Here is a 10,573-nt window from a genome sequence, read left to right as displayed (position 1 = left end):
TTCCAAGCTTGTGTCCTCATTTGTCCTCATTTGGTGAGAAGGTTGGGTGGAGTGGGGTTCAGCAACCCAGGAATTTCCTTGGAGATCAGTTCTGAGAAATCCAGGACAGGGTGTTTGAAAGCATACCAGTTCAAGTAGATAAATAGGTACTGCTGTGGCAGGTAGGTAAACGGCATTTCCGTGTGCTTCTGACTTCTGTTATAGTGTTATGTTGCGCCAGAAGTGGTTTAGTCCTGCTGGCCACATGACCCAGAAAGCTGTATGCGGACAAACACCGGCTCCCTTGGCCTGAAAGCAAGATGAGTGTCACACCCCAGTCGCCTTTGACGGGACTTAACCGTCCAGGAGTCCTTTACCATTTTTACTAGGAAGAAAGCCCTGCATATTTCTGGGACTTATTTCTGAGTAAACCATCACAGAATTGTAGAGTTGGAAGGGACCCTGAGCCTGAGGATCATCTAGGCCAACTCCCTGCAATGCAGGAATATGCAGCTCTCCCATACAGGGATCGAACCTGCAACCTTTGTGGCGGGCAGGCAGAGGGATTGCCAGTCCGGCCGCAGCGGGAGTTTGCCCTGGGCCTGGGGGGAGCCTGCCTCCCTGCCTCTTGCGTCCGAAGACACCGGGTGGTAGCGGCAATTGCCGGGCAGACCGGGTTCAGGACCCTGGCAGGCCGGATATGGCCTGCAGACCATAATTTGAGGACCCCTGATCTAGGCCAACCCCCTGCAATACAGCTCTCCCATACAGGGAGCAAACCTGCAATCTTGGTGTTATCAGCATCACGCTCTAACTAACTGAGCTATCCACATAGGAAGCTGCTTTACACTGAGTGAGACCATTGGTGTAGCTCACACTCAGTATTATCTACAATGATTCTCAGGAGCTCTCCAGGGCTTCAGACAGTCTCTCCTAGCCCTGCCTAGAGAAGCAAGGGATTGATTCTGGAACCTTCTGCATTCAAGGCAGATATTCTACTACTGAGCTACAGCCCTTGCTCTGTCGTGTGGCTCCTCCTCAGTCCTCTTATCACCAAGTAGCCCTAAGGATTAGGGCATGGGTAGGCAAACTAAGGCCCAGGGGCCTGATCTGGCCCAATCACCTTCTAAATCTGGACAGTCTGGGAATCAGTGTGCTTTTACATGAGTAGAATGTGCGCTTTTCTTTAAAATGAATCTCTGGGTTATTTGTGGGGCGTAGGAATTAATTAATTATTATTTTTTCAAAATATAGTCCAGCCTCCCACAAGCTCTGAGGGACGGTGGACCTGGCCCCTGCTGGAAAAGTTTGGTGACCCCTGGATTAGTAGTACGACTCATGCAACACTTTGGCGACTAATATACACACAATAATTACTAAAATAATTATACATTCTTTATCAATTTCTGAGAAAGATGGAAAACCTTGTGCAAAGCCAGAGACTTACGAACTACCCAAACTAAGATGAACCTACGATGTCTGGTTTCAATGGATTTTTCAAATGCTTAACTCAGTCTTTTGTTTTCTTTATCTTTTTAAGTAAGTTCATGAAGATACCATTAAAGGGTAAGTTTGGTGTTGTTCACAATAGTGAGAGATGCTAGTGAAGTTGTAGGTGGATGTTAGTGAAGTTGTAGACAGGGTGCCGGCGTTTTGCACCTGTTTCGCCCTGGCAGTCCAAGTATTCAGGAGGCCGCTGTTCGCCCCCAATGGGGCCCTTTTACTGGGGCTTGCAGGTAACACACTCCCAAGGTAGTTTTCCGGGCTTCTTCAGTGGTCTAATCTGAAAGCCGTGATAAGTATATTGATATTCAGTTTCATAAAGAATACTATTTCTTGCCTTAAGCTTAAGAGACTGATTTGCTTAGCAAGGTTACCCTGTTTGGATCTGAGTATAAATACACGGTTATTTCCCACACCTGTGAATAACCTTATAAATTCTTTACATCTGTTTTATCAGTATCAGTTAGCTACACTGGTTAGTGAGCTCTGATCCGCAAGTATTACATTTACCTGTATGGATAGTCTATCTAAAACTATTTGGTATGTATGCCTCATTTATTATTTATTCGTTATTTAATATACAGATGGCTCAGTATTATTTTTGTTGTCATTCACTATATGTAATGTATTCAATTTCATCATCAGCTTACAAAGATTCATCTTGGAAAAAGTTGATTCAATCCGGATATACTGTTTGGGATATCATCTATTGAAAGGCGTTGTGGTGTTCCCCGCCAGCAATTCATTTTGTTCACTACTTCTTGGTTATTGCCTGATATTTTGAAGTTGATGAATTGTAAATTTTGAATGACATTCTACTACTAATAATAATAACACATTTACTATATTCATTAGCCACATGTTGCGGCTGAAATTGAGCAGACGTTTGTCCACAGACAGCTTTTTGGGTCATGTGTCCAGCATGACTAACTCACTTCTGGTGCAACAGAACACCGTGACAGAAGCCAAAGCACAAAGAAACACCATTTGTGTTCCCGCTGCAGTGGTACCTGTTTATCTATTTGCACTGGTGTGCTTTCAAGCTACTAGGTCGGCAGAAGCTGGGACAGAACATCCGCCGCGGGGATTCGAATCGCCGACCTTCTGATCGGCAAGCCCAAGAGGCTCAGTGGTTTATTTTTAAATATATATATATATTTATTAACAGTTTTATTTTGATTACAATACCAATAAACAATACAATATAACACATCTCTTAACAAAATTTTCTTAACTTCTTTAGACTCCCTCACATCTCCCGCTCCTGCGTTCCTGTCTATAAAATTTTGTATAGCAAATTTATCCCCTTGTTTCTATTCTTATTATCTAATTTTCCAATGTTATATCTCTAATTCTAAATGTCCTTTATTCAAATCTTAAAAAATTAAATATAACCTGAAACTTCCAAAAATTTATCTTTTCTTAAAATTAGCTTATCTTCATAATTCACTTCCTCTAACTTAATGGTGCCAAGTTGTTTGTACTCTAGCATCCTTCTTAACATTCATACAATTTACAATGTTTTTGTAGATAAATCTTGAATTTCTTCCAATCTTCTTCCACCGTCTCTTCTCCCAGGTCTCGGATTCTGCCAGTCATCTCAGCCAGTTCCATGTAGTCTATCAGTTGCATCTGCCATTCTTCCAGTGTGGGTAGATCTTGGGTTTTCCAATGCTTGGCGACAAGTATCCTTGCTGCTGTTGTTGCGTACATAAAAAATGTTCGATCCTTCTTTAACACCTTCTGGCCGACAATGCCCAGCAGGAAGGCCTCTGGTTTCTTAGGGAAGGTATACTTAAATACCTTTTTCAGCTCATTATATATCATTTCCCAGAAAGCCTTCACTCTAGGGCAAGTCCACCAGAGGTGAAAGAATGTTCCTTCATTTTCTTTACATTTCCAACATTTGTTGTCAGACAAGTGGTATATTTTTGCAAGTTTGACTGGGGTCATATACCATCTATATATCATTTTCATAACATTTTCTTTCAAGGCACTACATGCAGTAAAATTCAGCCCAGTAGTTCACAACCTCTCCCAGTCCTCAAACATGATATTATATCCAATATCCAAGAGGCTCAGTGGTTTAGACCACAGCGCCACCACAGCGGAACAGACTGCCACAAGAGGTTGCGGGCTCTCCTTCATTGGAGCTTTATAAGCAGACGTTGGATAGCCATCTGTCACAGATGCTTGGGTTGAGATTCATACATTTTGCACTGGCGACCCTCAGGGTCCCTTCCATCTCTACAATTCTATGGCTGCTACTTCCAGGTCCCTATCCAAGACATGCAACGAAGTGTGTGTTCTTACCCCTAACACAAACTGGGCTCAGGCCCACCCTATACAGTTCTGATCTCCTGGAAAAAAAACAAGTCGGCTGAATTAGAGACATTGTGGGGGGTTAGGGATGCTGATGACGGGCATGGAAGAAGAGCTTAGAAACCCAGGAGCCCCTTTGTTGTCTATTCTCTTCCCAGGACGGCGAGGAGGAATCTTTCTGGCGAAACGATGCGGGCTGCAACCTTCTGGAGGCGGCGGCGGAGGCGGCTTTGTCTCGGGGACGCGCGTGTCGCAGCCCTCGAGTGGCCTCTGTCCTTTTAACCACCGCAAACCCGACGCCTCCTCCCGGCACTGCGGCGAGGGAAGGGGAGGGCTGGGCGGCGCCCTCTCGCGCAAGGGGAACGCCTGATGCCAGGATGGGATTTCCTGGGGACGGCCTTCGACGGGGCACAGCGCCTCTTGCGCCCACAGTCTGGGGTTTCCCGGGAGTCTGGTGAGCGACTGCGAGCCTTCCTTTGGGAGGGGTGGGGGGCTGGTTACTCGGGGGTGGGAAGTGGGGAGGATCGGGTTGCTTTTCAGGGTTGGGTGGGGGGAGTTGCGACGGAGAAACAATAGGAAGGGGGCAGGAATCGCGCTCTGCAGTCGCCTGGAGCGCTGCAAAAAAAGGGGGGATGGGAGAGGTTGTTGCTTGATCCTCCCCCCCTCCGTGGTCCTCTCAGCCTGCACTGCGATCTCTTTGGGGGCCATTGCACGGAAACGCGCCCCAGGACTTTGTTTTCCTTTCCCACGCACTCCCTCCTTTTCCACCCCCCCCCCATCTCAGTAATCCATGCATGCAGCGCTGTGGGGCTGGAAAGAGGGGCGGGCAGGGGTTTCGTGCCACCCCCCCCCTTCTCAAACTGGGGTGGCAGCCGCTTGAGGAAGGCGAGAAGAGTCGTTGCACTGCGTCTCTAGGGACCGATCCTCCTCCTGCGGGTGGCTTTCCTTGATCCCGTCTCCGGCGATCTGTGGCTTCCCTTCTCCCTCTATAGGGGGTGGGCGTGCATTGTAAGTATCGGTTTCATATTTTGCTCACCCATCGAGCTGGTTTGTTTGGATTCCCCCCCACCATCTGGTCTGCTTTTTCCTTTCATAGTGACTCATTCTCTTAGAACTGCCGTCGCTGGCGGAAGCCGCAATTTTACATGGCGGGGTCAAGCAGCAGTAGGGAAGTTTTGCAGCTGGCTGCGTTGTGGCTTGCGACCAGGGCAAGTGATTCAGAGGACACGCTTGCCCTAAGCGGGGTGCAGAACAAAACAAATGACTAGCCACGGACATGCGAATAGGCCTTCTGCATTCGTTCCATATTTAACTCGTTGTTACGACCTCCTGCCCTATCAACCTAGTTTATCTCAGAGGGTTCTATATTTTTATTTTATTTACTCTAGCTTTCTGATCGTTTTGGTTGCCTTTTTCTGCAACTTTTCCAGCTCTACATGCACGTTGCCAACCACCCTGTGCTAGCCTAGCTTTATTTACTGCGACTAATACCTATGCAATTATCTTAATGACTGGTGTTATGTTTACTGTAACTATAGAAAGTTCCACAGGCTATATGTTCTGCACATTCATGATTGATTGAGTGTGTAGCAATAATTGTTTTCCCCTACATTGAAACATACTTAGAACAGAGAGTGGACATGAAATCTTGATTCTGCATCTCTCACTAGCAGGTTTTCAGCTCAGCAAAGTGTGTTTTGGTCTTCTGGATGGCCCAGGTTGATGGAAATTATGTTCCAGAATTTCAGATGTCTGAGGATGGGGAGATCCCAAGGGGAACAATCTTTTCAGGTGAGAAATTGGGCACGATCACACTGTATTATTTATTGACGAAAAATTATAATGCAGTTATATAGCTTCTTTCCCCATTAATTCACTTAAGATTGACAGATTCACTTCATTTCTCTTAAAATAAGTTAATAGAATCATTGCCACAAGGGAATATTCACTTATTCAGATTTTTGGAACACACTTTGTATTGTAGTCCTATTACAGAAATGTTAGTCTACTATACACCTCAGGCACACACATTCTTTTTGTGTTATTGTTACTAATTCTCATTTTTTATTATTAGATTTTACACTTGTCCTTCACCCATATATATATATATATATATATATATATATATATATATATATATATATATCCCTGGTGTCAAAGGCCAAAGTAAATAAGTGCATGTTCAGCATATGACATGCACCCAAAAGTGAATCCCTCCTTTCATTTGGCAGAATAAATACTTGCACAGGTACGTGTGTCTGTACTTTGTGCTCCAAACCACCTCCCAAAACATATTGTGACCTGGATGCTCATATTCTGAAATCAATGAATTTTCCAAACTATGCATGCCTATGCACAAATACTAAGTTTTACATAATTTCTTCTGTTTCTGGGGCTGAAGCTTTGCAAAAAGTTGGAATTTTTGATTGAGAAGTGAAGAAACACTGGGGGGGGGGGGAATTAAATGAGAAAATGGAGATGCTTCCAAACTCCTTTTCAAAACTATGAGCAGTAGAAACTTAGTTTTTGCTGGTTGTTGCCAAATTCAGTGCTAGACAGCAAATGCAAAGGCTGAAGTCCATAACTTGTTTTTAGTATCAGTCTTCAGCCCTGGAACATGTGTGATATTATTAGACTACCTTTGAGTATACATATGTTCATGTTCCATTGAATATTATGTTTACTTACATGTTATTCTTACCCTTATCCTCACTACAGTGAGGCAGGTTAAGCTGAGAGAGAGAGATTTGATCAGCCATGCAGTGAGCTTTACAGCTGAGTGTAAATTTCACCCTTGATCTCCCTGGTCATAGTCTCCAATGACCTCCCTGGTCATCCCTCTAATAATTACGTAACAGTCGTATACAACTGGGAATAGGGATATCAGGAGTGGCTTTTGTGGTGGCAGCCCCAGCATCTCCCCCCCTTACCACCCACCCACCTCCTACAATTCTTAAACAGGGCATCAATCTTACGCTCAATTTCCTGATTTCTGCTGAGTGGCTGTTTGTCACATGACAGAACCCTGAGCAGAGCAAACAACTGGTCTGACGTAGCCTGGGAAATCCTAATCTCTGGTGGCAACTTGTCCTCAATAAGGGCAGGGAGCCAAGCTTTTTAAAGTACATATGGGGCTGAGATGCTTATAATATTCTCCACACAGGTGACGGGACGGTGAACGAGGAAGTGGCATTTCTTCCCAATGTGGCAGCTGCGGAAAATGCCCCCCGAACCCTTCAGAACATCTGCCGGGTAAACCCCCCGCCACTCAGGCGTCGCCGCAGGAGATCGAACGCGCCGGCCATGGGGGGTTACATCAATGTCCTGGGCATCTTAGAGGCCCCGCCGAGCACGCCCCGGCGTGCGCCCGAGAAGCCGTTCCACTGCACCGATTGTGGGAAGAGCTTCTCTCAGAGCTCCAACTTGATTGAGCACCAGAGGATCCACACGGGGGAGCGCCCCTTCACGTGCAGCGAGTGCGAGAAGAGCTTCAGCCGCAGCAGCACCCTGGTGGAGCACCAGCGCACCCACACCGGCGAGAAGCCTTACACGTGCTTGGAGTGTGGGCGGGGCTTCAGCCGCAGCTCCACCCTGGTGGAGCACCAGCGCACCCACACCGGCGAGACGCCCTTCCCGTGCCGGGAGTGCGGGAAGGCCTTCAGCCGCACCTCCAACCTCATGAAGCACCTGCGCACCCACTCGGGCGAGAAGCCCTACACCTGCGCCCTGTGTGGCAAGTGCTTCTCCCTCAGCTCCAACCTGCTGAAGCACGAGCGCACCCACTCCGGGGAGAAGCCCTTCCCCTGCTCCCTGTGCGGGAAGCGCTTCAAGAAGAAGACCCACCTGGTGTCCCACCACCGGGTGCACACCGGCGAGCGGCCCTACCGCTGCGAGGAGTGCGGCAAGTGCTTCTCCCAGAGCTCCATCCTGATTGAGCACCAGCGCATCCACACCGGCGAGAAGCCCTACAAGTGCGCGGACTGCGGGAAGGGCTTCTGCGTCAGCTCCAACCTCATCAAGCACCAGAGGATCCACACGGGCGAGAAGCCCTACACCTGCTCGGTCTGCGGCAAGGCCTTCCGCTACAAGCCGCAGTTCACCCGTCACCAGAAACAGGTGCACCCTGTGGAGGAGGAGCCGGTGGCCACTCTTGCCTTGCACCCCTGGGCGGAGACGCCCCCTCTGCTGCAAAATATCTGAGAAAGAAAGCAGGACTGCCCTACAGTTTCTTTATGATAGTAGCCCCTTTCACTCGCTTCCTGTCTCTCCCTCTAGGCCCCTGTAGAGCTGTATCCCAGGCCTCTTTGACTAGCTTTAGCTCCTTGGAACAAAAGAGCTTCTGATCGGACCCTCTACTTCATTCCTGCATTGCAAGGGGTTGGACTGGATGACGAGGTCCCTCCCAGCTCTATACTTCTATGATTCGACTCTGCACCCATCAGATCTCTTCTCCTTGCTTCCCTGATCATGACTGGCAGAGCTCATCATGGCCATTTATGTGCTCCACCATAGGTTGGGGAAAGGCTGAGCACTCAAATTAAGAGTCTCAGCACGCAGTGGTTGGTGCTCCAGTGCTTTCTCCCAAGTCCAGTGTTCGCTGTCACGGTTCTCCTGCCCAGCATACGTAGCCAGGATGCAGGTGTGTGAACGGTTGCCCACCTCTGGAGAGTAGTACTTGCCTCCAGGTCACTAGGCAAAAAAGCATTAATTGAACGGAAGAGAGCTGGTTCTTTTTCTCCTGGAACTGACAGCAGAAAGTGGTCTGGCAAGCTAATAATCTCTGTGTGCTAACCTGCCAATCTGTCCTCCTAGTTGCCTAACCCCTGCTTCTATGCTCTTCTCTGTCACTCACTTCATCCCTCTGCCTCCGTACTCTTTATTACTCCTGCAGAGTATGCAGAAGTCTGTTTCACAGCCTGGCCCTGCTTCTCGAGACTTCTAGCTCAGCTTGCTGCAAAAGTGAAACTGGCAAAGGGCTTCTATACGCTTTGCCTTCAAGCCAATCAGTTTCAGCTCCCTGTGACAGTACAAAGGAGTGCTCCTCCTTTGTGTGCTGAAGCACACATCATCCCGCCTTTGGAGCGAGGGGGGAGATCTTTGGACCTCCAGGGCTGTTGCTGAACTACAACTCCCATCAGCCCCAGCAAATGTGGCCAACAGCCAGAGGTGCTGGGAGGGCCAAAGCTTCCACACACCTGCATGAGAGCAAGGGTGTAGAACCTGCTCCCCTCCCCCCAGTGTTGCTGGGCCACAGTTTCCATCATCCCCAATCATTGGCCATGCTGGCTGAGGCTGTTGGAGTTCAACATCTGGAAGGCTGCAAGGTCCTCAACGCTTCTTTAGAGGGAGCAGGGACATTTGAGTTGGGATTTCTTAAGACTTTCCAAGATGAATGTGACCTCCCTTTTGCTTTCTCTACGGGTCCCATCTCTGCAGCTTGCAGTAGCATCCAGTGTGGGCACTGTGGGGAGTCGGGTCATTCCCCATCCATGATGCCAAGGACACTACTGGCAACAACATGCACACAGCCACATTTCAGATAGCATTTCAGATAGCACTTCAGGTGGCCCCGTGAGCTTGGCATGGAATTGCATGTTCCCAGTGACAAGCAGATTGGGGGGGGGGGGAATGCAATATCCCCCTAACAAAAAGCACTTCCCCAAGGAGTGAGGGGTTTGGAGCCCTCACACCAAAGGAGAAACTCAACACACGTTTGTTGTGCTGGTGAGCATCCAGACTATCCGGACAGTCCCCAAAGCTTGACTTAAGCTTCTCTCCTTGTCAGCGGCAAGGACATTTTATTAAGAGCATTAAAAAAAGGATGTATTGCTACCTAAGGCCGTCGAGCAATTCTGAAAGAGTTGTCGTGTGAGTCTGTAGCAGCCCTGGTCTCCTTTGGGAGGAAAGGCGGTCTATAAAGAAAAAAAGAGGAGGGAAAGAGCATAAAGTTCTCAAGTACATTCGTACCACAATAAATCAAATGGTTTTTAAGGTGCAACAGGCTCTTTGGTTTTAGTTTTTGACTGTCTTTGAGACGGTATTTTTATTCCATGTATCAACTGCCCTTGAGAAAAATCAATTGTGAAAAAATTGTGTATACCTAAACCCCCTTCATTGTAAGTTACCAAAATAAATGTTTTTCACCCAGCTGTTCATCTTGACCATCCTTTGTCTAACTGTTTTGTGTAGGTGGAAGAGAGGACCATCCAAAACATGTGGAGAATCATACAATCATACAAAGCTGTCATGTGTTCTCCCTTGTAAGACCTACAGTCACTGAGGACTTTTCCATGAAGCAGCCCCATTATTTATATACACCACTTGATCCAAAATAGTTTTCTAAGTGGTATGGAAGTATATTTATTTAAGGCATTTATATACGTAACGCTTAATTTGCATTTCTAAGCAGCACACATAAAAATAAATCACACATGGTAAAACAATTAAAAGTCATTATAAAGGTAAAGCTAATGACTACCTTAAAATATAGAGTCTAACAACCAATTATGCAAGCATTAAAATAAAAACATAGTTTAATGTTTAATATAGTAATCCTGTTAAAATAACACAGCAATTAAAACAGGTGACTCAAGTGTTCAATGGGATTGCTGTGTAAATGGCAGTGCCGCTTGAACAGCAGGACATTTTAAAAAATTTAACACTTTTATTTAACACATTTATATCCCACCTTTCTCCCAAGTCAGGATTCAAGGTGACTTGCAACACGTAAAAACATCAGTGCTAAAATACAGATCAAAATAAAGAAACT

The 10,573-nt window shown here is 46.8% G+C and overlaps 1 protein-coding gene across 4 annotated transcripts; it reads left to right on the top strand.

The window, feature by feature from the left end:
* The first annotated feature begins 3,906 nt into the window (after nucleotides 1–3,906).
* Nucleotides 3,907–9,951, top strand: LOC309355182 (uncharacterized protein). Of its 4 annotated transcripts, none has more exons than XM_081885759.1 (3): nucleotides 3,907–4,258; nucleotides 5,475–5,595; nucleotides 6,968–9,951. In XM_081885759.1, the coding sequence occupies exons 2-3, from the start codon at nucleotides 5,514–5,516 to the stop codon at nucleotides 8,002–8,004; spliced, it is 1,119 nt and encodes a 372-aa protein (XP_081741885.1). In that variant the 5' UTR covers nucleotides 3,907–4,258; nucleotides 5,475–5,513; the 3' UTR covers nucleotides 8,005–9,951. The 4 variants fall into 4 exon arrangements, with proteins under 4 accessions (XP_081741885.1, XP_081741884.1, XP_081741887.1 ...); XM_081885758.1 differs by having other exon boundaries at nucleotides 3,913–4,258; nucleotides 5,478–5,595; XM_081885761.1 differs by lacking the exon at nucleotides 3,907–4,258 and adding an exon at nucleotides 4,330–4,812 and having other exon boundaries at nucleotides 5,478–5,595.
* The last annotated feature ends 622 nt before the right edge of the window (nucleotides 9,952–10,573 follow it).

This window comes from Podarcis melisellensis, assembly GCF_964234715.1.
Source record: "Podarcis melisellensis genome assembly, chromosome: 13".
Classification (NCBI taxonomy): Eukaryota; Metazoa; Chordata; class Lepidosauria; order Squamata; family Lacertidae; genus Podarcis; species Podarcis melisellensis.
Note: the sequence above shows the minus strand (reverse complement) of the source record. Positions and strands in the feature narration are given on the sequence as shown.

What these genes read in the sequence shown, in the direction of transcription:
- LOC309355182 (XM_081885759.1), top strand. Translation starts at nt 5,514, where the DNA reads ATGGCCCAGGTTGATGGAAATTATGTTCCAGAATTTCAGATGTCTGAG. An exon ending in AAGGGGAACAATCTTTTCAG is followed by an intron (nt 5,596 to 6,967) that starts GTGAGAAATTGG and finishes TTCTCCACACAG; the next exon opens with GTGACGGGACGGTGAACGAG.